Raw genomic sequence first — 27,500 nt, 5'->3', positions numbered from 1 at the left:
CCGTCTCTTGTATCCATCATCCGTGGTAGCTGTCCTCGTAAACACAGACAATGTCTAGAAGGAGTATAGGACTTGTGACAAGGATCAGATTTCTTGCCAAAGAGTGTATCAAAAGTGGTAAAATTCGACTAGACGTCGGACAGAATGGTTACAGTGTTGTAAAACGTGTTGTGAATGGCGGAAATAGTGATTGTGATTTGTTTGACATTTCTAATTGGCTCCAGTATCAGCATGAACCGACCAGTAATTCTTCTTGGAATAAGTTTATACAACAAGAAGGTTTGTTCAGACATACTATATCTACACAACCCATTAAAATTAAACCAACTTTTTGTCACTCCAACCCATCAAATTGGATAAAATTATTTTCAACACTACACAGTGTTTTCATCAAAAACAACACATTCCAAATCCAAAGACCCGATAATGGACAGCCGTTTAGCATTGAATTTCTCCGCTACTGCAAACGAATCTTAACAAAATTCCCAGATGGACCGATTAAAAAAATTATAAAAGACCCGATCAACAATTATGAAGCTCTATTAAAATACATCGAAATAAAAATAATAGATATAAAGTCCTCCATTATGCCCTCCCTTATTCAAAACAACACACCAAGAGCACAGGAGGAAAAAGAGGTGACAAGACAAGAACTCACAGCAATATTCGTAAACCACCAACGAAAAGCTATTGATATTATTAGAAACGGATGTAAACAAACACACTCAAGTTGTGAGATAGATATCAACACAGTAGAGACTGCCTATAAAGAAAAATGTCAACGAAACAATATAAACATTAGTGACACACCCTGGTCCGATGATGTCACTATCCCCCCTCCCGCATGGACACCATCAACAAGTGAGTTTACAATCGACGAACTCACAAGCTGTGTTAAAAAATTACCATATGAAAAGTCACCCGGGGCAGACGGTGTCACCTATAAATATATAAAACAAAATATAAACAAACTGGCACCAATTTTTACGGCCATCTTTAACACCTGTTTAAAATATCAAAAAGTCCCCCCAGACTGGAAACACAGTATCATAACACTAGTACCAAAAAAGAATGGAAACAAGGACAACGTCGACGACTGGCGACCTATCGCCTTATTACTAACGTCCTATAAAATATTCATGAAACTCATACAAAATCGACACATGCAATGGATTGTCGACACGGAGAGACTGTCACTTTCACAGAAAGGTTCATTACCTAGAAACGGGCTACAAGAACATGTGTTTTCGTTAAAATGTGCAGTATCAGATTTTTTACACTCATCGGGAAAATTATATTTATGCTTTGTAGACATAAAAGATGCATTTGGAAGTATAGATCACGAATTCATGCTACGTCAACTTAATGAATATTCATATCCTTCAGTATTCATCAACATTACTAAGGATATTTATAACAAAGCATCATTTCAAGTAAAAGTCCGAAATCACCTCACAAATACAATCTACAGAGACAAAGGTATAATCCAAGGATGTCCATGGTCTGTAATTGTCTTTGAACAAGGAATAGATAAATGGCTAAGATGGATCGAACAAAACCATACCTCTCCGCAGATGCCACTACCCATCCAAGGTTACGTTGACGACGTCACGTTACTAGCAAAAAGTGAAGAAGTAATGAATCAATTGTGCAATAAAACAACTCAATTTATGAATACAACGGGAATGAATATAAAACCCCAAAATGCGCCATAACATCTGGCCAACGTTCAGGTAACAACTGGAACAAAAATTCAAATTACCAACAGTAACAATACAACAACATGAAATACCAACATTAGAAAAAGAAGAATTTTACACGTATTTAGGACACAACATCAACCTGACAAACAAAAGTGATGAACATCAACGAAAAACGATAATCGAAAACATACATACATACATACATAAATACATACATACATACATACATACATACATACATACATACATACATACATACATACATACATACATACATACATACATACATATATTGTAATCATCTAGAAACATATTATTTAAAATATTCTATATATGGAGTTTCCAACACGCGCGTTATTGACAAAAATGGTCAAATTGGTTCTGTGACATGAAACGAACGGTAAAAATAAATTATTTGCTTACCCCGTTTTAGATAAAACTAGTTATTTACATAGTAATTTCCGCCAGGTGTCATTAAATCAACTACCTATATTCACTGTTCGATGGACAGAGTAGTCGGGGGGGGGGGGGGGGGGAAAAAGGTAGGAGAAAAGACACAGTCAATTTCCCATCTATTTGTAAAATAGGGAGTCTGATGTTCCACTTCATTCTACTGAGAACGGTTGGTCCTCTGGGGCCGATTTCTCTTCTATAGAAAGCAACGAAATTGATGTCACTAGGCCATTTTTTAGATTATTTTTAGCCAGCCAATTTTATGAGTTCTCACTAAATTGTATCAATCAGGCTATATAAACGTTTAAGGTTTAACATAATTTTGTATGTTGTTGGGTTATATCCGACTGGCGGATGTTGTGAGTATTTTAACCAAACGCAACGCATCAATTATCTTTTCAGCTCCTCCTCCTCCCCCCCCCCCCCCCCCACCCCCCAACTTGAAAATGTAATACATATAATTTGCTTCAAAACTTGTCTCTTGCCTCACGAACGCTCCGATTTCCCCCCGTGGCATACTGTGTCATTTACATGATTTAAATAATATAACATAAAATATTCTGATTCTTAATTTTGCATATGATTCTTTTCTTCTCGAATCTTTCATCGAGCCATTTTTATTCTTAGTCAAATCATCATGTTATCGCATATCCTTATCACTCGCGACTCTCAATTGAAGGAACACAAATAACTTCACTCACCTCTTTGTTATTGTTTTTAAACAACAATTTTGGTCAATCAGACTATAAACGTTCGAGGTTACTCGTCGTTTTGTGCGTTGCTTACGTTATATCTATTATATCTATTACGGTATATTACGTTATATATATGTTGCTGCTGGATCTTGTGAATATTTTACCTTAACTCAAAGCATCAATAGTGTTACACATCCTAGCTGTGCAGTCTAATCTTTTCCTCGCCCCCCCCCTCCTCCCCCTCCCTCTTTCCCACCTCCCCAAGCATCCAACACGCGCGAAGTCTAATTAACCAAAGGTAATCGAAGGGGTAATTCTTGTCTTATTTGGGGTTAATTGAGTGCTAATTTACTCAGCGAGACTGACCGAATACACGGTCATAATACATTCTATTACGTGAGTGCTGTGCCTGTTCTTGCTCATCCTAGACTTATATTGTGTAATAATAATGCGAACAGTTTTGAATCATACAGTCCCAGACAAAAGAAAAAAGAAATAAATAAGCAAGAAATAACAACTCATCCCAAATTGTCTTCCTTGACTAGGGTCGGTATCGAGCTTCTAACCCTTTGATTATCCTGTAGACGTGGATACCCCACCACTTTGTTTTCTCCTGCCGTTGATAATGTGATATAAAAGTGTCCCATTTGCCGTCATCCCTTACAACATAGCAACATATCAAAGTTACAAACATATATTTCGTTTATTCTATTTATATATGTTTAATATATATTTTGCATTTGGAGGCGTATTCGAGCCCAATTAATTTTTTTATGCTAAGCGTCTTCTATCAAGGCTTATATTGATGTATTTAAAATCCTCTTACACGTTTCAACTTCATCCAGTTTCACGCTTGACAGATTTTTATGATGGAGATATTGATACGTCAGATTGAAAATCTTCAATTGATCTAAGGGCTGCAATAGATTGGAACGAATAATGGCAGGAAATCATTTCCATTCACTGTTTCAACAATATCAATGTTGTAAATCACGTTTCTTATTTTCAAGCAAGTGGGTCTTATAAAATATTAAAGAAACTTAAATTAAAACTTCATTACGATTGTACGTAAAGCAGCTTTAAAAATACAAAATACTAAAGGCGGAATTTTAATTTTGGGCTCAAACATTGTCTTCAGCCAATGATTACATTTATTGGCTGAAGAAGGGTATGCTCTCGAAACATTACGTGTTTAGCATTTTATTCTCTTTTTTCGAAGCTGTTATTCAAATAGTGTGATGCTCGATTTTCGTCGAGCTGACGAAGTTTTTGCTTTTCGTTCTAGATGAGGGAGGCATTTTGAGTCTGCCAGGGAATGACTGTGGTACCTGTTTTCAATATATTACATAATCATGCCTAATTCAAATGTCAAATCAAATGTTATTTTGGATGTTTGCGTTCATGATATATTGTATAGTTAGTCTTGTTTACATTATTTGATTGGGTTGTAAACGGGCTTTCCCTTCCTTTGCATAAGGTTGTCGGATGCTTAGGGATGAATATTTTCGTCGATTTGCGGGTCAATTTAAGTCTAAAATCTGCTAAATGAACAATTGATACATTTCACTTTGAGTCATTGCCTGATATTCTACAACTTCCTCAAAAGATTTCACAAAAAGCATCAACCCTGTTCGCACCTTTTATTCCTTCATTGATTTATTTATTCATTCATTTTTTTTTGCTGAACATGCGGAATGCCGGCTACCTTGTTTACGACCTTCGATGACGTCATAATATGCTGACCTCGATCATTCCCATCGTTGTGTGCTTTTAATCGTCCTGAAGAAAAACTCATTTGACGACGTGCGATCTGGGTGCACAGTTTCAAAGGTCTGATACCCAAACTCGATAATTATGGTTTGACATCGTTGTAATGGAGAATATCTTATTCTGTTTGAGAGTATTTCCATCACAACTATGAGTCCATAATAATTTAGGTTATCAAATCTGTAAATAAGTACACATCGCCTATAATTTACGTTCGTTTATCAGACTTGTAAATTTGCACTCGTAATACTCAACCAACGTAGCCTTGTAAATGTAAATGATTTGTAAATGATTTACAAACTCATAAGGCTCCACTATACTATACAACACGAGAACGGCTACGGTACCTAATTAATACAAACATTTTGACGTCATCATTCATTCTTCACCTGGGTGGAGAACGCCAAGGTGAGAATAGCAAACATCTGGAATAAGTAAACAACACCGACCTGTACAAAACGATGGTCTGCATCAACTTCTTGTGTCGGTTAATGACCATAGACCGGCACTGCTCGTAACCCGTGGTTGTAACGCTGATTATTGTAAGTCTATGTAACATCCAATTAGTAAGTTGTGTGTTAATAGTTACTCTTGACTTTCTCGTAAATTGCCTCTGGTTAGAACTAGCGGGCTACTTATCGAGTAGAAACTGTTCATTAATCAACATCACCCTAACATAAGTTTGTTATGGCTACTCACAATGTCTTTATGTAGTAGTTTATGTAGTTTATCCCGGTTTCTATAGCGTGAAACAGACAATACCTATTGCTTGCTTTCATAGCAAACTTGTATGTATAGAGGGCATTGTTTGCTATCCTTTGGATAGGGAGTTTCAGTAATCTTTTTCGGGATTGCCTTCCACTCATTCAGTCATTAAAAAAAAAAAAATACGAAAACAAAAACAAAACAAAACAAAAAACAATAAAAAATAAAAATAAAAGCAACAAAAATAAAAAATAATGAAATAATTAAAATTTTAAAAAAGAAGTCATCAAGTATGTTGAAACATTTTTCGTTCAATAGCAATTTTGGTCTTGAATCAGGTAGGAATTTTACAGGACAGTCACTTTGTTTTAGCGACATATTATAACTTTGCCCATACAGTGGTATATTATGTAAGACATTGAGCTCCCCATCTTAAAAGCGAATACGCGAATTTCAGAAATACGACATAAATTATGCGTAGCTCACGTAATAAACAAACACCTGATTTTTCCTAGTTCTAGTTTTTTTTACATCAGACCGGGAATAGAATTTCAGATGTTTGAAAATTTTATAGATTCATAACCAATGCGTTATTGTGCAGATACCTCGTAAGCTCGGTTTTTATTTCGCTCTCGGGTCAATGTTATTCCCGATATCCATCAAACATTGTCTATAAAATAAACAATCGATTCACATCAATTTCAAACATGATTTTACACTCAATAAAATATTTTTATTGTGTAAATTAAATGCGGTTGATATGAGCTTGATTTTGCTAATTTACTGGCAGAGGAACAAGATATTTTATTACAAAACTACCATAAAATAATTATAGTACTTCTCCAATTGAAATCTAACGACCGGGTTCTGAATATTTTTGTAGATCGACTTGTTGTCATCAAAGTCATAATTATTCAATGTCATTTTTTAATTTTGTTTCTAGTTTTGCTCAATACGGTCTTTTTATGCGTTCGATAAATGTGTCTTTTTTCAATTGCCACGTCGGAAATGCTTTTAACTTCTCTCTTCAATGCGCCGTTAATGATTTTATGATAACGATTTGCAAAATATTGTACGACAATATTAATATGGCTAGTCCAAACAAAGCAGCAAATATGCAGGAAAGTCTTAAAAAGGGGGGGGGGGGGGGGATATTTTGTGATATTTTGCTTTTGCCAAAGCATGTGACGTGATGAAGTGAAGTCGGTCTACAGCCTAGATTTATAGAACAATGACACAAATAAAAACTTTGATTAAGACTATAGAAGATTGATTCAGGTTTTAAACCGTCTTCAGCAAAAAGCATGGATTTATTATAATGCACTGTTTAGCAAAACGGTATTCAATGGTCGTCCAGTCTGCAGTTAAACATTTCATACCACAAGGTTTTAGAATAAGAATTTTATTGATCAATGTATTTGTATTCTGGTTAGTGGCCGCTTTTACCTATTCCTCTCATCATAGCTTTGGGAATTTGATCGTGTGTGACTCTTTTGGGACATATAAACGCCAATGTTAACCAATATAACACAAAGTAATAAATGCCTTTTCCCCCTAATGGGGAATATCTATATTACCTTTCCATTTGCTCGCGGTCATTGGTCACATTGCAAAATGTGCTCAAAGTGACCCACATAATGAAAAGTGTTCACAGCTTTTGAAATATCTAACATCGTTATTGGTCATTTTGTTCAGCTCGATACACGGGTTTGTTTACAACTTTCATAAACAAAGCAGCATGTTTATATTTCTTAAGAAATATCCAATCGTTGGACAGCAACAAATCATAATATGACTAATGTCTTGGTTGGACGAAAACCTGAATATTGATTGCTCCCATTCGGATGAGTTAAATACTGCTTATTCATTGATTTCATGACTATAGACTGAGTGACACTTGTCTTTTCATAACTGGTTTACCTGTAAAAACTTTAAATTATTTCATGAAACTGAAGGTTTATAGACTTTCCTGCCTCTAGATTTTGTTTTATCTTTATCCCAGATTATATGGCTAAAAACGCTTGAAGTGAATTGGAGCGAAACTTCATTCGTTTCCTCCTTGTTAGAAAATATGATAGTAGAAGCGGACCAAGATAAATTTGTTATACACTCTTATTTCTGGCAGACATCCAGTAGGAGAAAAAGAAAATAAGACCCAAGTGCTTTCAAATACTCACTCCTATCATTTTTAGAAAAAAACAAAAAACAAAACTGTTTTATCAACTCTTGCGTAAATATTTGATCGTCTGAATCTCGAAACCGTGGAATAGGTCGGGAAAGACAGAAAATACGTGACTCACCGCCTCAAAACGGTATTACGTTGTTGTTACGTTGGTGATGAAAATTGACTTATATTAAAAAATATGAACGTTGGATTAAATTTACAAATTAACTTGATGATAATGGATGGCGTTTCATAAAGAAAAACTGAAAGTTCATATGTGTTATCAATTTTATATTACATTCTCCTTTGCCAACTGGTCTACTCCAGCATGATAGCTACCGATTTGAGGAAGTGAGTCAGATATAACCTATTCAAAATAGGGACCCCCCGCCCCCTTTCCAGTTTCACACTTGAAAACGAAGTAAGAACAGAAAATGTTGATACGAAAAAGAACATATTGTGACTCGAAGAATTCTATCATTTTTTCGCTCAGTTAAAAGCAAACAATAGATTTTATGATTATAAACAAAATATACACGAGGGAGCCTAAAACGGGTTTTTAAAATTCACAGTTGAACTTAAAAGCAGTTTATGGAAAGAACGAAATTCACGGCACTCAGCTCTTTGTTATTGGTTTTGGCCAGCCATTTTTATGAGTAGTTCTCATTAAGTTGTATTAGTCAGACGATAAGCGTTTAAGGTTACACATAGTTTTGTGTGTTATTACGTTATATCCGGATGGTGGATGTTATAAGTTTTTTTTTTTTTTTAACTAAACGCATATTATCAACATCTCAGTTTCTTGGAAACATCTCGCCTCGTCCATAATGCGTCTAAGAATTGTTTCCATTATGCGTTTGAGGAACTTTTTTTTTGGTTTCAAGATAAATTGTGTTGGAAGTTGACTTTCGTTTTAATAATAAAATCAATTAACCAGTAGATTTTAAATTTTTTGGGTCAGTGTCAGGCTAAAAGTTTACAAAGGCTACGAGTGACCTCACTCTATCCGAGCCTTTGGACGCTTCGTGGTGTCTGTCATTTCAGACACTTGCTCTCAACCCAGTGCAATCTTTCAGTCTCATCCTTTTGTCTTCCTATTGACCATTCCCCGAAGATTTTCCTCTTACACTGAGGTCCCGATAGCTTAGTTTGTAGAGCACTTGCTTGCCAAACACATGGATCGAGATCGGTCGCGGATGAATTATTTTCTTACCTCCCTGTCCACCAAGCAGTGATTGGGTAGCGGGGTCCGTTGATCTGGCAGAAATTACTTTGCGATAGACTAGCGTCCTACCCAAAGCTTAGCAAGCAATCTCTATTGTCCGTTTCACCGTAGCCATCGCAATCGTATAGCCTGACACCGAAACTCAAAAAGACTGGCATTTTGACGTCATTATTTGTTGTTTTTTTTTGCACCACCTAGTCAGTTGTCGTTAGTAGTGCTCATGGAAACAAGTGGTCCCATTGGTTGAACTATTGAATTCAACTCACGATTTGCTTTCTTTTGTGGCCAAAGACTGGCATTTTGACGTCATTTTTTGGTCAGTGTCAGGCTATAAGTTTACGATGGCTACGGTTTCACTCTATGGAAACCGTGATAAACTCCGGGCACACGGGCCTGAAGAAACTACTTCTACTTCTTCCCCTTACCTTAAATAATAAATCTAACATTGAGGAATGAATAGATTCGAACTTCAAGAGCAATCTGCCTATAACAAAGTATAACCACGTTTTTCAAATAATATCTCAATACAAACACCACATTAAAACCAAACAAAACTCTTCAATGTGTTTTACGAACACAACAAATAAAAGCCCCATCTTAATCTAATCTTTTTTCTATATGATTTTGTTTATATTTCAACATCAAAATCCTCTCGATTGCGTTGACAAATCGACGGATAGGGATGAGTGAGGTTGGAAATCAATGTTAGAAGCAAGATTGAGTAAACATTGCTGCTGCTTTCGATTTTATTTCCGCACATTATCGTCCTCTTCCCTATTGTGAATCAATGAGATTCTGCACTTTCATATGGTTAATGGAACCCGTTCTTAATGATAACAATAAGAGTAAACATAAGTAATTTTAAGGATTAATATTATTGGCACATAAAATTATATTATGTGTGTGTATAACATATGATTGTCTGTTTGTATGTATGTATGTATGTATGTATGTATGTATGTATGTATGTATGTATGTATGTATGTATGTATGTATGTATGTATGTATGTATGTATGTATGTATGTATGTATGTATGTATGTATGTATGTATGTATGTATGTATGTATGTATGTATGTATGTATGTGTGTGTGTATGTATGTATGTATGTATGTATGTATGTATGTATGTATGTATGTATGTATGTATATATGTATGTATGTGTGCGTGTCTGAGACTGTGCTAAAAGGTCACTACAAAATTACTCCATTGCCTGGTTATTGGAGAAAATAATATGAAGGAAAAAAATGTTGATATCATTATATAAACCAAATTAAGACTATCTTGCATCTAAAGTAATGTCTCTTTTTAATGCCGAAAAAGTGTGTATCTACATTAGTAGTAACTTGTCCATACTTTTTTAACATTTGAGAAACCATATTTGCTAATGAATGGACATATGCAGGTCCGACAAGCGAACCGATTATGGGCCTAGTTTAACATGGTTGTAATGGACAATGTTTTGTGTTATTCTTGAGATTTCCATTTCAACAATGAGCCCATAATGAATTGGATTATCAGACTTTCAAGTATTTCCGCTAATCTAATGGTGCTAGGTTACTAGTTTTTGGTTTGTATATCATAACTCAACTCAGAGAAACTGATAAAAAGAAGCATCTTCCCTATTTAAAAAATTCAACAAAACTTAGTATTTGATTGTTTTTGTGACGAATGTAAAAAAAAACCCGATCTCTTAGCACGGCCTCATCTGTACTGTGTTTTTCTTTACGAATGCTGTTATCATTATTATTATCATTATTATTATTATTATTATTATTATTATTATTATTATTATTATTATTATTATTATTATTATTATTATTATTATTATTATTATTATTTTTATTATTATTATTATTATTATTATTATTATTATTATTATTATTATTATTATTATTATTATTATTATTGTAATCATCATCATCATCATCATCATCATCATCATCATCATCATCATCATCATCATCATCATCTTCATTATTATAATCATCTTTAAATCATCGTCATTGCTGCTGTCGATACCACCCCAATATTTTTATCATTATAATTAATCTCATTACTCCTAATTAATTAATCTCATCTTATTTTGTTCATATTAACATGTGGATTATATTATAATTATCTCTATTTCTCTGTTCTGTGGTGTGAAATAGTTATTCCAGATTTATCTGCGGATTACTTCATAATCTATTGGCTAATTTTATCATGTAAGAGTGTCAATAATAGAAAGTATCAGCTCTTTTGCCCTTAATCTGGTCTCGTCTTCCCATAACTTTTCTTAGATTGAACCCAGGTCATACATTATCTCATCCAAGTGCTGCAAGATTATGAGAGACTTTAGTTGTATTTCGTGATCATTAAACAAATTAGTGTTGACATGATCTTGCATAATTTACCACTTGATTCCATTGTTTGAAGTTTGCTGACAATCAGGTTGTATTCTGTTGTATTCTGTTGTATTCTGTTGTATTCTGTTGTATTCTGTTGTATTCTGATGATTTCTTTTAATCAGGTCATCGATTATTTTTAAGGTTTTTAATGTTGACATTTTAAGTAATTGCTCGATTATTGTTTGTGAACTAAAATGATACGGATTATTTGCGACGCGATCGACTTCGTACCATTTTATACCAATGAGTGAATGATTAGAGGCAGAGAGAGAGAGAGAGAGAGAGTGACAGAGAGGGAGAGAGAGAGGGGGGGGAGAGAGAGAGAGAGCGACAGAGAGAGAGAGGGAGAGGGAGAGAGAGAGAGAGAGAGAGAGAGAGAGAGAGAGAGAGATTTCCAATTTCTCGTTCATTAAATCCATATATATTTCATAAATTATTTGGATAAATTTTGTCCAACCAGCACTTATTGGTTAGCTAGGTCTAACATTAGATCTGACGGAAAGTACTTTGTGAACTAGTAGCTTTATATTGAAAGAAACAGCTCGGAGGTTTTATTTCTTTTGACCGTTCTCTCCAAGTATCAACCCATCAATTCAGAGATTCGATTAGTGTAACGGATTGCCAATATAAAACACAAACCTCAATTCTTTCTAGTTGGATACATCTGAATCAGATGTGCTGTTAAACCCGTTAACTGGTTTTCTCTGGTAAAACTCGTATTTCAATATTTTGACATAGAAAATTCGATATCAAATATTGATAGATCTAAATGAGTCTCATCATGGGGAAAAACTTTCAATTTTGGGACTTCGCGAAGTGATTTAAATCGATCGATATTTGAAGCACAAGTTTTCTGGCCAAATTTCTAAATGCATCATTTTTTTTTCAAGAATAAGTCAGTTAAGTAGTTAAATGTTGGATACGCAGATGCAGAAAAAAAATGGTATAATCGTTACGAGGGTATAAAACTCTCAATGAAATCGATCCGGTGAATAGAAATGGAACGACTGTTTGCATAGTATGAGATCTAATTCTACGAAACAATATGTTCGATTGCCACAGTTGTTTCCATAAAAAGGTCAAAGAGGCAATATACAGACTCGAGCTATTTTCACGTCACTCCAGTCTGGAACATTTAATCGGCAATAAATGGCTGGCGTTGATTGAGTGCTGGATGCACCATGTTATTGAATTTTCCGGTAATTTTTATTTGTTATTTACTTTTCTTTATTTAAACTTAGCAAATCAAAACAGGAATCGAAGGCTGTTGTGCCATTTATAGTGCAATATTTATAGATTGTAGAATGGGATTTTTATATTAATAAAGCTGTAACAGTTTGGAACAGTATCTAATATGAAGCAAAAAATGCTACTTCTGTAGACAGATTCAAAATAATGCTTGATAAAGAAATAGTAAATTTCCGATATAATTATGATTGCATTAAAAAATACAAGGTATTCAAAGGCCATTTGGCCTAGATGATTTATGATGATTGTCGCTTTTTCAAAAAAGGGATTTTCAAAAACATAATTGCATTAAAGAGGCTTATCGATAATTTTTTAAAACGTTGTTCTGTATCCTTAAATTTAATTTGTGCACGTTGAATACCGTGTACTGACAAAACGCCTTTATGATTTCGGGGTGACGTTGATACCGATAGATGACCTAAAAGTATACATTTGAATTGAAATAACTCACTGAGAAGAATGAATGTAATATCTCAAACAAGCTAACCCTCAAATTTTGTAATAGTTTTTATTATAAATTAAATAACCCTGTTCAGCCGTTATAATAGCAATTGAAGGCGGTGAGTCAATCTTACGGCAATATTTATATATTTATTTTCTTAGTTAAACTGACAATAAGAGACCATTTTTCTTTCATAAATTCATTCTGCATCTATAATTCATATTAGAATCATATAAATATGCACAAAATTCATCAACCGGATTGTTTCAATAAAACGATTGTAGAGACAGATTATTGAGGCGGGTTAATTTTACAACACTCGTATGCTGCGATCGAAGATTTTGTAGCAATAAATCAATAAACGATTAACTCAATAGTATATTACATGCAATCGTTTATTGAATATTGATTCCAATTGTGATATATAAAGGCTGTGACAGAGCCTGCAAGATCGCCAGAGTACATTTGCAGCCTTTATCTCACAGACGACCCGGATGGACACGTCAAGTCCTACGTCATCGACTTTTGTGAGAATGGAACTTTTTGTTGTTTTTGTATTGTCCATGATGCCATGTCTGTAAAATTCCGGACGGTTTTGTCCGCACACCGTCTTCCTTGACAGAAACCATGATTATTTTCCACAAATCACTTTAATTTTTCACCAATCGTCTACTTGAAAATGAGTTGATTCCGTCTTCTCATCTATTGAGCACTAGGAAAAAGCTAAAGATGACAAGTGGTTTCATCTCTAACCAGTTACCTTCCGTAGGCTGCTTTAGGCTATACGTATTTAAAAATTTGGCCAGAAAACTCGCCTTTCAAATATCAATCCATTTAAATGACCCTCATCTTGGCAAAAAAATCTCAAATATTATAGGACTTGGAAAAACTAGTCGATATATCTGAATGATGAAAAGCGACTTAATAGGTCACCTCACTATGTAGGACCGGAATTCAGCCTAGTTCCCGAAAAAAGAACAAAATATCAAATACAGAACGTTTCGGCTCAAAACCTGTATTCGGCCAACACCCCCCCCCCCCTAATAAACTTGAGACGGAAAGGAACAGTTCATATCCTTTGGATAGGATGCTGGTCTTTTCTAACAATCTTTTTAATATCCCAGCATTGAGTCACCCTAAAATGTCCACCTTATTTAGTCTGGCTACGACTGTACTGACTGAGCCTAAATAACTCACGAGAGGAAAAAGTTTGTCCGACGGGAATATTTTATTTAAGCTTTTGACTCCTTCAACAACTATCTACATCGTCACGCACGAGTCGAATTTCAACACGATTCTAGATATTATAGATTTAAATGTAAAAATAACGACCTGAATACTGCAACAGTGTAAATAAACAAATCTATAAATAAAACAGAGGACACCACCATTCTACCACGGAACGGAAATTGAGAGGAAATGAGGTGGGGAGAAGACTTGACAGAAAGTGAATAATTTAAAGACCACACAAGTAATATAGCCAATGTGTATCCTTCCTGTGAACGCTGTAAAAAGTACTAGAACAAAAATGAATATAACATATTCAAAAAAGAACAAAATATCAGATACAGAACGTTTCGGCTCAAGACCTGTATTCCGCCAACAACCCCCCCCCCCCCTTCAATAAAACTAAAAAACAACAACAAAAAAACAAACGCAAACAAAACAACCCCCCCCCCCTTCAATAAAACTAAAAAACAACAACAAAAAAACAAACGCAAACAAAACAACCCCCCCCCCAAAAAAAAACCAACAACAACAAACAAACAAGAAATTTGTACATAATAAGTAGAAAGGAGACAATGACGCATTAACGTTATTTTCATTGGCCAATCAAAATAATCTCGATCAACACATTTATTCAAGGTTATGAATTTTGTTAACAAGTTTGTAAAAACTATTTCGTTTGGGTTTTCTTTTCAAAAATTCTACTACTACTACTACTACTACTACTACTACTACTACTACTACTACTACTACTACTACTACTACTACTACTACTACTATTATTATTATTATTACTACTACTATTACTACTACTACTATTACTACTACTACTACTACTGCTACTACTACTACTACTACTACTATTACTACTATATACTACTACTACTATTACTACTACTACTACTACTACTACTACTACTACTAACTACTACTACTTACTACTACTACTATTACTACTACTACTACTACTACTACTACTATTACTACTACTACTACTACTACTACTACTACTATACTATACTACTACTACTACTACTACTACTACTACTACTACTATACTACTACTACTATACTACTACTACTACTACTACTACTACTACTACTACTATACTACTACTACTACTACTACTACTACTACTACTATACTACTACTACTACTACTACTACTACTATTACTACTACTACTACTACCACTACTACTACCACTACTACTACTACTACAACTACTACTACTACTACTACTACGACAACTACTTTATTATCACTGATAGAAGCATATGTTAACATTTTTTTCGTGATTTTGGGTTTTCCCCTCATTTTTATTTATAACATGTCTCGGTATATAAAGTTGTTATTCCTCGAATCACAAGATAAATATTTTCCCGTTTGGGCAATTCTAAAGTCTAAGACAACAAGAACTCTTTACTTTTGTTGATTCTTTGTCTAAAATAATTGTCTCGGGAGTGATAACAAGAAATCATTTGAAGCGGAAAGATATCTTCTTGTTTTCACTGGCGTGAAATTTATGAAATAGGGGGTATTGCTGTGGGAAGATGGATGAGGTGACAAAACAAGTAGGCGTTAGTGAATCAATCAGTATGTGAATGTGTGTGTGGGCGTGTGTGTGTATGAGAGAGAAAGAGATTGAGGGATAGATCAATCGATCGATAGATAGATATATAGATAGAAAGATAGAAAGATAGATCGAAAGATAAATAGATGGATAGAGAAGTAGATAGAGAGATAGAGAAGTAGATTGGGAAATAGAAAGGTGGCTGGAGAGAGAAATAAATAAAGAAAGAAAGAAAGAGAGAGAGAGAGAGAGAGAGAGAGAGAGAGAGAGAGAGAGAGAGAGAGATGTTTGACGAAAATGTATTACAAGAAATAGCAAAATATTGTCCACAAACATAATCTAGAATACGATCGAGAAATACAACACGAGAAAAATAATTATTTAAGACGATCTGAACACAAGGACAAAGGTATTGGAATTGGTCAAGCCACAAATGAGATGTTGTCAATGTAAATCCATGGTAATTGATACGAATAGTATTACCAATTCCCTTACAAGGTCATCAAACACCCGAAATCATTGACAAGGCAGTTCGATTATTCAGACAACACCACCCTGCTCCTCTGCCCGACCAACCACCGTCAAATTCGATCACCTCACCAGATATCGCCCCTGGCAGTTAGTACTGTATTATGAATTATTATCATTATTATCTTTATCTTTGTCCCTCCGATACCTCTTTTGTCTTTGTAAATCCTAAAGAAAGATAAATGGATGACAGGTTGTTCGTCTCGTTATGGTGAAACTCGTACTTGCAACCAACTAAGAACTTAAATAATATTTTAGTTATTGTGTTTTTCTTGTCACACGTCGTCGTCGTCGTCGTCATAATCATCACCATTTTTATCATCATCACTGTTATCATTATCATTAGTATAATTATTATCATCATCATCATAATCATCATCATCATCATCATCATTATTATAATTATTATTATTATTATTATTATTATTATTATTATTATTATTATTATTATTATTATTAGTAGTAGTAGTAGTAGTAGTAGTAGTAGTAGTAGTAGTAGTAGTAGTAGTGATAGTTGTAGTAGTAGTAATAATAATTGTAGTAGTAGTTGTTGTATGAGCAGTAGTAGTGGTAATAGTTGTTGTATTTGTTGTACTTGTGTCAAATGGATGAATGTGCTCCAAGTGTCTTACTGAAGAACACAACGCCGGATCTGGAGTTTTGCGTTCATTGTCACCCATTCAGTAACTGGTAACGTTCAACATCCGTTGACATTGTTACAGAACCAAAATACCCGAGCTACCTACGCCATTGTATTTCCATCTTCACAACTCCCCAACCTTTTCTTAACTCCCAACACTACATCGTCTACTCTGCCAAACTCTACAAAAACACGTCATAAAATTTTAGGCCAGAAAATTCATCCTTCAAATTCTATTAACCGATCAAAATGACCCTCATCTTTACATAAGATCTCAAACCTGGGACTTCCGTGAAATGAGTTTTTTACCAAGATGATGGACAATTTGTTCGATCGATTTTTGAAGGACGAGTTTTCTGGCTATATTTTTAGTGCGTATTTTTCAGAGTGCTGTAGTACTGATAGGCGTCTTCAGGGGATGTGCTGTGATGACATAGAGACAATTAGGGATAATCAATTGACTTAGAGGTTTAACAAATTAGCTTTCAACGTATAAAAAATTCGAGCTGCAGCAAAATAGACTTCAATTATATTTTGTAAAAATGTTACGCCTTAGGCGTGTAAATAGACAAGAGTAGTGGTAGAAGTAATGGTAGTGGTTTTTGTTGAATTAGTAGTTGTAGTAGTAGTAGTAGTAGTAGTAGTAGTAGTAGTAGTAGTAGTAGTAGTAGTAGTAGTAGTAGTAGTAGTAGTAGTAGTAGTAGTAGTAGCAGCAGTAGTAGTAGTAGTAGTAGTAGTAGTAGAGTAGTAGTAGTAGTAGTAGCAGTAGTAGTAGTAGTAGTAGTAGTAGTAGTAGTAGTAGTAGTAGTTGTAGTCGTAGTAGTAGTAGTAGTAGTAGTAGTATTAGTAGTAGTAGTAGTAGTAGTAGTAGTAGTAGTAGTAGTAGTAGTAGTAGTAGTAGTAGTAGTAGTAGCAGTAGTAGTAGTAGTAGTATGACGCGTCTTCACTAGCAGATCTAGATCTAAAATGACTGCTATTGTACCGAAAAAAATGACTAAATGGGTGGTTAAAGGAAGGGGAATTAATTATTTTAATCTTAATATTGATATAAGACAAACTCGTTGTTTGAGCTACAGTGCCTCTACAATAATGGACATGAAAGTTTAATAAATTCTTTTGGAACCACACGACCGATCGAACAAGGATTTATTAAAATCATTTGCTACCATGTGGACAGAAAACTATTCTAACCGAACAGTAACAATATTACTACCATGTGGATAAGACATTATATAAAATGTACTTTCCGTCAGATCTAACGGAACCAGCTGCTACCCAATAATTGATAAATGGGTTGGAGATGGGGCGTGTCAATAAAATCTCCACTGCACCCAAAAATCGATTCCGGTCCCTTTGTTTAAAAAGCAAGTGCTCTACCGTTGAGCCATCGGCACCACATTTAGAAATGGTCCGAGACCATCCAAATTTAATTGAGATCCGAATGGATGGAATAGTAAGGTCTCCTTTTTTAGATTGGGCTCAAGCCCGATGGACTGGAGTTTGTGTTCAGTGTATTATGAAATATTTACCAACAGCTGGACGATATTATATTTCCATGGGTATCTATGTGGTCACTTGAGGCTTTCTCTGGTAAATGAGAGGGCTCAATTCTGTCCCATTGGTAGAAATATGATACAGATAATATACGCTTTATCAACCCTCTCCCGAGTTATTGCACACGTTGTCTGATTATTGTGCTGATATTTGCAAGGGACGATATATATATATATATATATATATATATATATATATAGTGTGTGTGTGTGTGTGTGTGTTTGTGTTTGTGTGTGTATTTATGAGAGAGAGAGGGGGGGGGGGGATCAAGAGCAATGATTTGGAATGAGGAAAGGGCAATGAAGATAGGGACACGTTCATGAAGTCTTTGTACGCGTTCGAATGTTCTTGAGATGTTAGAAGAAGAGCTTTTCAAATGGAATTTTAATCGTGCCTGTACAACACCAATTTCCTTCACTGGACATTGCCCATAAAACGGTCGTTTCCAGTAACTAAATACAATTAAAATAGAAGTGATATAAAATAAAATATAAGTAAAAAATAAGTAAAATACTTTTTAAAAATCTAAGTGTACTTTGATTCAACTCGTACAATATTGTTTCAAGCATTCGCTATCTTGGAAGTAAATTTAAAGATAGCGAATCTTTGAATAAATAGTGTACAACATACACTATTTATTCAAAGATTCGCTATCTTTAAATTTACTTCCAAGATAGCGAATGCTTGAAACAATATTGTACGAGTTGAATCAAGTTAGACTTAGATTATTTTATGATTATCTCCCTTTTCTCCTTTTTCCAAAAAGTTAAGCACTATTATTTCATGGTTTTCGTTTTTACATTTTTAAGTAAAATAAATATCTATTTTTCGCTTTGTTTTACCTGAATGGTGTTTCCTGTAGGGACAGACTGAGCGAATCCGGTCATAATCCGCAGTGCAGCGAAACAGAGGCTAAGTTTCTTGCTCAAGGAAAAGAAAAACGAGATACGACATCGAAGCTTGAACCCAAATCCTCCATCTTATCCACTCAGCTATCTCGATGCTTGTAGACAACATATAATTTATAATGTATTAACAAAACCAATTTAGTCATTGAAACAATTAAATTAAGAAGTATTTAGAACATGAGAATAGACGGAAAGAAAAGAAAGCATACATTAACCAGTTAACTGCCGTACTCTGGAAAGACTGCCAATTTTTAAAAACATTGGCCAGAAATCTCGTCCTTCAAATATCGATCTATTTAAATTACCCTCATCTTGGCAAAAAGTCGATCGATATTTCAAGGACAAGTTTTCTGGGAAATTCTTTAAATACGTGCCTTTTTCTTATCTTAAAAACCTTGTATCTCAACAAATAGTGATCTCTCAGAGTGGTTCTATATCATAAATTATAGGGTTTTTCATATTCTACAACATATGTAATTTTCATGCTTTCAACCCTGTTTGCACAATTCAAGGGTTTTTTGGACCTAATTCCCCCTACTAACTACGCATGAAGTATTTCAGTCACGACACGGTGTTTATTGCATTTTTTGGTGCGATTTCTTCGACCGACATGTTGGCATAAGGGTTCTTTCAATTTTGATAGATTAAAATCAAGTCTAGACTAGTTGCTAAATAAAATTCGGTGAACCAACATAAGAATAAATTACTCATGAGTTCAATACAATCGGAAATATTCAATAGGCGTCAAAACTTTTCTCTCAAGCCTAGTATATAAAATGGCCGAATTTATATAACCCAGCGACATTGATGCTTTGAAAACATTGTAACTCATGCGTGTCTCCGTGTCTCAAAGTGAAGCTCTCGTGGATAGCTCATACGGTAGAGTCACGCTCCTCCCGGCCAGGCGGAGTTGTCGTACCAGTAAGGTCGCGGGTTCAAACCCCCATCACCGCCGCGAAATTTTTATTCTCTATTGTCGTCTGGCACTTTCCTACTCACTTCATCTCTTGTTGTTATCAACATAAGTGCCTGCTCCACTCACTTTCTCTGTACGAGAGATGATACGAGGTCTTCTAACTGTGGAAACAAACGGCATTTCGTCTTATGTTTCCCTTTGGGTTCTTATAACCTTTCAAGAAAGGGTATTCTATGCGATTGTATTATCTTTAGTCTCAATCATTTTTTTTTGTTTCCCATTCCAGCTGATCGCCAACACGATTCTGTTTGTTTGTTCCAATGTGGCGGGTATGTTCATCCACAATTCTACCGACAGAACACAAAGGCGGACTTTCAAGGACACCCGAGATTGTATCGCCGCCAGACTGGATATTCAAGACCAGAATGAGAAATTGGTAAGCACGATGTATTATTGAACGTTGTCACAAACTTTCAGACGGGTTTTACCCGTCATCTGTGACTGCCATTGATAGATAGAACATGTATGTAACTTCATCCCAAATAACTCGCCAAGTAGGTCAAAATTAATATTTCAAAAGAATAATCATACAGAAGTAACATACAGTTATTGACTTTTATTGAATGACCGAGGGATGGGCCCGACCTTGGGAGAGCAATCTCCGAGGTTACGAAATATTGGACAAAATTGTATTATAGTCCCCCTCTGTTTAACAGATTCCTATAAAATCATCGTAAATGTCACGAAATATTAAAATATCAGAACAGTTAAATATAAGTTTCAAGTAAGCCGAGACTAGAATTAAAATAAAGGGAGTAAAAATGACTCTTATAAAAGATACAAAACAAAGTAAACGAAGTTTCGGCCTTTTGGCCTTCTTCCGGTAAACAAGAAAAGGAAATATATTATATTGGCATTATATTAACAACATTATAGGTAAAAATGTGTGTGTGTGTGTGTGTGTGTGTGTGTGTGTGCATTCAAGGAAAGGAGAGAGAATGTGTGCGGGTAAGAGAGAGAGAGAGAGAGAGGGAGAGAGAGAGAGAGAGAGAGAGAGAGAGACAATGAGATGAAGTAATGAGATAAATTGTAAACCAAGATCAAACCTATATATAGTTCGAAGATGACGTCACTCAAGCCTTTGTTGTTATATTTTGCCATCCGCGTTTGTGAGTTATTCTCACTGAACTGTATTAACCAGACTATAAACGTTCAAGGATACACACAGTTTTGTGTGTTTGTCCGCTTTACTTCCGGATGGCAATGTTATGAACTTCTTAGCCAAGCGCATACTATCTATATAAATCAATCATAAGTTGGGGAGCAGGAGGGGGGAGGGGAAGAGGTGTTGTTAAAGAACACTAGACGGAGATGATGTTATTATTGACCTCTACCTACCCTGGTGAGACATATTATGATATATTCAAAATAAATGAATAAATAAATATCGAGGAAATATATAAATATCAGAGAGAAACTATAGAGAGAAAGAGAGAGAGAGAGTGAAAGCGAGAGAGAGAGAGAGAGAGAGAGTGAAAGCGAGAGAGAGAGAGAGAGGAAGAAAGAGAGAGTGAGAGAGAGATAGAGAAAGTGGGAGAACGGGAGAGGAAGAATGCGTTTCAAAGTTATATTATTTAAAATAAAGGAAAGAGAGAAACTATAAAACAAAACTAGGTTTACCTAACTGGGTAAAAGAGGTCGTTTATTTTGTTTTGTATCTTTTATAAGAGTCATTTTTACTTCCTTTATTTTCCTTTACATTTTATTGACCCATTTAGGCACCTTTAAAAATCGAGATTAGAAGCAGATTTTACTTTATTTCAAAGTGTCAACAACAAAAACATCACATTGTTGCGTATTACTCCCCTTTGTTCTTATTATGTGATTTCACAAGTTACGGTGACCCAAATCAAAACAAGTTCAGTTCTGTGCAAAGTACGGAAAATTATTTTAAAAGGTAAAGGTCAGACATCATTAATTTTTCTACAAATGGACTGTTACCTTGACCTTCGATTTAATTTGTTTAAGCCAATAACACGATTACGTCACAAGCGGTCATTAATGCATTTTGTTTTTGCTTGGCCGGTGTTTTCCTATTAGAAACTACAAAAGATGTGTTATAATACTAAGTAAGTAGTTTGAAATATCAAATCTAACAAGTTGATTAGATATGTTTGTCAATAAAAGTGCAGACTCCAACTGGTTTTATATTTGTCTTTGATATCATTGGCCAACTTGTTCGAGCTCCGCTTGCTGGGTATTGCTATTATTTTAAAGCCCTTTGATTGATAGAGCCAGTAAAACACGAACTCTTTATGCCAAATAATAATAATAATAATAATAATAATAATAATAATAATAATAATAATAATAATAATAATAATAATAATAATAATAATAATAATAATAATATATACTACTACTACTACTATACTACTACTACTACTACTACTACTACTACTACTACTACTACTACTACTACTAACTATAATAATAATAATAAAATAAGAAGAAGAAGAAAAAGAAGAAAGAAGAAGAAGAAAGAAGAAGAAGAAGAAGAAGAAGAAGAAGAAAGAAGAAGAAGAAGAAGAAGAAGAAGAAGAAGAAGAAGAAGAAGAAGAAGAAGAAGAAGAAGAAGAAGAAGAAGAAGAGAAGAAGAAGAAGAAGAAGAAGAAGAAGAAGAAGAAGAAGAAGAAGAAGAAGAAGAAGAAGAAGAAGAAGAAGAAGAAGAAGAAGGAAGAAGAAGAAAAGAAGAAGAGAAGAAGAAGAAGAAGAAGAAGAAGAAGAAGAAGAAGAAGAAGAAGAAGAAGAAGAAGAAGAAGAAGAAGAAGAAGAAGAAGAAGAAGAAGAAGAAGAAGAAGAAGAAGAAGAAGAAGAAGAAGAAGAAGAAGAAGAAGAAGAAGAAGAAGGAGGAGAAGAAGAAGAAGAAGAAGAAGGAGAATCGTCATGACTTAGGAGTTACTCTGAATCAATTGAATTTTATATCACTTTTCTGTTGCTCCACAAAACAGGAAAAAATTCTGATGAGCGTCTTACCAAGACACGTTGCCATGGAGATGAAGAATGATATCACTACACCTCATCAGGGAATGTTTCATAAGATCTACATACAACTCCACGATAATGTAACGTAAGTATTTATATAAATAAGATCCACATTGATTTGGATGCTGATGACGACGACCACGACGATGGCAATGATGATGATGATGATGACATTGATCCTTGACGCTTACGCCTTGCCAGTAATTGGAAGGAAATACCGAATGCGTTGATTAATTGGTGCTTGGCTCCTCTCAGAATTTAATGAAGAACTTTTAGTTAATTGGTGTTAAGTATTATTAGAAAATTCATTGTATTTTCCTATTTCCGTTTAACTCTAAATATTCAGGCATCATTCGGCTTTCATTACAATAGATCAATTGTATTCTGTTCAATCATTGTCTAAGTATGTTATTTATTCATGATTCGTGTTTTGATTTAGAATTATAAAAATATAATATTATATCCAACTAACTATACAATCATTCATGTGTCTTCTTTATCAATCACCTATTCATCAATTCATATCTACTAGATACTAATAATGTTTTCATCGACATTAATAACAACCGTGTTTTACAAATCAAATTGTAGTGTGATGCCGAATATATTTGATTATTAAGGGTTTTGGAGAGATAGTATTTCAGGTGTAACGAAGTATCACCTGGACTGTCATACCCTGAAAAAATACTCGTCCTTCAAATATCGATCGATAAAGAAGTCCTAGGTTCGAGAATTAGTGATAATATGAGTCATTTTAATCGACCGATGTTTGAAATTGCGGCGTCAAATACACGTGTTTATAAAACTGACACCATTAATTATGATTACAGAACCTTCCATGTCACTTTCTCAATAATTGCACTTACATCTTGGCACAAATTTGTTTGGACATGCAAATTTTCTTATCTTTAGTGTTAACACACAATATATTTGCTCCTTCACCGTAAAATATCCTTATGTAAAAGGTCAAGAATTTTTTAAACGCAGAGTATTATTGTCACGAAAGTCAAATGTGGTTGACTTGGCTAGCATCTGCAAGTTATTCACGAAACCCAAAACAAACAATGAACAAAAACATTTAGAACGGATTTTTTCGTGGAAACATAGCAAACAAAAATGATTTTGTTTACGTCTCCACCGGGTAAGATTTTAATACAAAACAGAATAAGTTCTATATAATCCAATAGCACAAGGCGGAGGTTGATGCACCAAATCACCTTCTCATCCAATCAACAACAGCGATTAAGAGAAGAGACGTGTTTTAAGTGGAAGTGAAGTGACTCCATGGATCCCATTTAAATCGAGATTTTCTTTTATCTCATTTTTTCGTTATTGAAAATGGATTCAATTTTACAGAAGTCATTAGCGTCAATTGTGAATTTAAGCCCAGGATGGTGAGACTCAATATCGTTCGAATCACAATTTTTCCCATTAATTATTTTTGACCCATAATGTCATAATGCGTTATTTCCTTGTTGTGTCGGTATTATCAAGACAGCAGAAAACGGAATTTTTAGTCACAAGGGTGGACTTTGAGTATAGTATATCGAAAAGAGGAATTTTCATTTTTTAAACAGTAAACTGTTTACATTTTGTTACATATGTATATGTATATTTTTAAAAAGTAAGATATCGTCGCCTAGGCATTTCACGAAGGAATATAGATAACTCGTCAAACAATATATATATATATATATATATATATATATATATATATATATATATATGAGAAGAGACGTGTTTTAAGTGGAAGTGAAGTGACTCCATGGATCCAATTTAAATCGAGATTCTCATTTTTTTGTTATTGAAAATGGATTCAATATATATATATATATATATAATATATATATATATATATATATATATATATACACGAGAGTGCTCAATAATGCTGGTCAGAGCATATAAAATAAGTATCGACAGAAACATTTGAGTGTCCTTACTGATTATATATATATAATATATATATATATATATATATATATATATATATATATATATATGGGGTCACTCAATATCTATTTTATATTAGCTCTAACCAACATTATCGAGCACTCTCGTACCTAAAAGTACCTACAAGTACCCACCAAGAATCATATATATATATATATATATATATATATATATATATATATATATATAGTCTTTTACACAATCTAGCCGTTATTACCTTCTTTCTTCATCTCGTCGTTTCAATCCCAAGTTGTTGTTTTTTAAAACATGATTTCTATGCACGTATTGACCCCGTTGTCATTGTTTTGCTCGCTCTAAAGCAATGTCTTGGATGATGATCTAATGGAATCAGACCCTCACCCCCCGGGGGACATACGTTTTTTAAAGTAACACAGGCCCCAATTCCCGCTACGTCTTCTTCATTTTCTAATGTCTGAATTTGGATGATATCATAAGATTATAAAAAGTTGATATATATAGAACGAACGAAATTGTCGGCATTCAGCCCTTTATTGTTTTTATCCAGCCATTGTTATGATTAGTACTCACTAAATTTATATTAATCAGTCTATAAACGTTCAAGGTTACACATAGTTTTGTGTGTTGGTACATTATTGTGAGTATGTTAGCTTAACACTTAGCATCGATAAGAGAATATCGAAGAGTGTAGACAATCAGATTTTCTATTAAAATCAACCCGTTTTATACGAACGTGTACTTATTTGCAGGTCTGATAACCACAATTGTTATTTGTGCATTCTTGTTATGGAAATATCCTCAAACCAACGCAAAATATCATCCATTACAACCATACTGATAACCATAATTGTTATTTGTGCATTCTTGTTTTGGAAATATCCTCAAACTAACGCAAAATATTATCCATTACAACCATATGAAATCAGGCCCATATTTGCGTTCGGTCATCAGACCTGAAAATATTTGCACCTATATTTTATACAAATTTAGATACGTGTATAGATAGAACGAAGATGACGTCACTCAGGTCTTTGTTATTGTTTTTTGCCATCCACGTTTATGAGTACTTGTCACTAAACTGTATTAACCAGATTATAAAAGTTCATGGTTACACCTAGTTTTGTGCGTTGGTCCGTTATACTTCCGGATGGTAATGTTGTGAACTTCTTCGCCAAGCGTATACCATCTATACATTTTAGATCTATTTTGCCACCATTGCATCTCTATTAATCCTCAACCCTGCTCTTCTTCGACTCACAACGTAATTAATTGTTACGTGACAAATGACTGTAGGCCAATATAAATACTGGAGGTCATTGACAGTCTTGTCTTTAAGATATTGAGTTCCCGACAGCTTATTATGGAGGGAGTTAGTTCCTTGTCACGAATCTTTTGTTTTCTGTGTCTATATTTATTAAACACCGTTTCAAAGTACTTGTTGAAAAAAAGTGCCATGAAAGAAAATGACGAATATATTTCTTAGTGTGTTTATTAGACCCAGATAATTCATGATTGCTATTGTAATTTTTTGTATCTTTTAAAGATAAAAAGACAATCCTATTTTTGTCTGACTGTTCTTCTCATTTTCTGCAAGTTCAAATTTGTATTTTGTGACCCACAACGGTATTCATTATGTTGAGGCGATTTAGGTGTTAAAATTTAAATTCATAGTCAAAATTACGACTTGGGTTAAAAGTTAATTTATTTGTTGAGGACAAAAACTAAAATCTAATATTTCTCGTAATTTCAAATTCAAAATCATTAATTCGTATCTTGGTCACACCGGGAGAGAAAGAGGACGGCGAGCGGTTGCACAACCGACTGAGCCAAATGGGTACTGTTTATTCTTCATGCTGGCTAGAACTTTTCATATGTCATATGATCAGAATGTATAAAAGCCAAAACATGATCATATTTATAATGTTTTTCTCCTCTCTCTACCCTTTTATGCTCGTTGGAGAAATATTTCATAAGGGCGACCGCCATTGTTCCGATAGTTTAGAGCCAGTTACTAGGATACCATGCGTCATTACGAGGGAAGTGACGTCATTACTGTTGAAGCCTATTGCTAGTTAAACCGTAACACCGCAACATTAGTAGCGGGGACAGACCAAATAGTAATTCAATCATTTATTCTTAGACAAAGGATCAGAAAAGACATAAATTGTATCCGGATTCGGCCGTCATTTATATAGTTGGAGACCGACTGTACCATTCACTCGTCAGGAATTGGAATATTATGTCACTTATATATATATATATATATATATATATATATATATATATATATATATATATATATTATTTAAAATATTTACCACAATGTTTGGGACAGTCTACATCAATGTTTCAGGCTTAATTTGCCATCGTCAGGACTGAGTTGTTT

General features: G+C 34.3%; 1 protein-coding gene across 4 annotated transcripts in view; it reads left to right on the top strand.

The window, feature by feature from the left end:
• LOC144964179 (adenylate cyclase type 1-like) overlaps positions 1–27,500 on the top strand; it is a 258,709-nt gene that overhangs the window by 138,779 nt on the left and 92,430 nt on the right. For all 4 annotated transcript variants that reach the window (XM_078898146.1, XM_078898145.1, XM_078898144.1 and 1 more), the window contains exons 3-4: positions 20,424–20,573; positions 23,149–23,267. In XM_078898146.1, coding sequence (XP_078754272.1) covers positions 20,424–20,573; positions 23,149–23,267 — 269 coding nt within the window. The remainder of the gene's footprint in view (positions 1–20,423; positions 20,574–23,148; positions 23,268–27,500) is intronic.

The sequence above is a fragment of the Berghia stephanieae genome, chromosome 2, assembly GCF_034508935.2.
Source record: "Berghia stephanieae isolate SIO BIC M18660-M18661 chromosome 2, UCSD_Bste_1.3, whole genome shotgun sequence".
NCBI classification, from domain to species: Eukaryota; Metazoa; Mollusca; class Gastropoda; order Nudibranchia; family Aeolidiidae; genus Berghia; species Berghia stephanieae.
The sequence above is the reverse complement of the archived record's forward strand: the minus strand, read 5'-3'. Positions and strand labels throughout refer to the sequence as shown.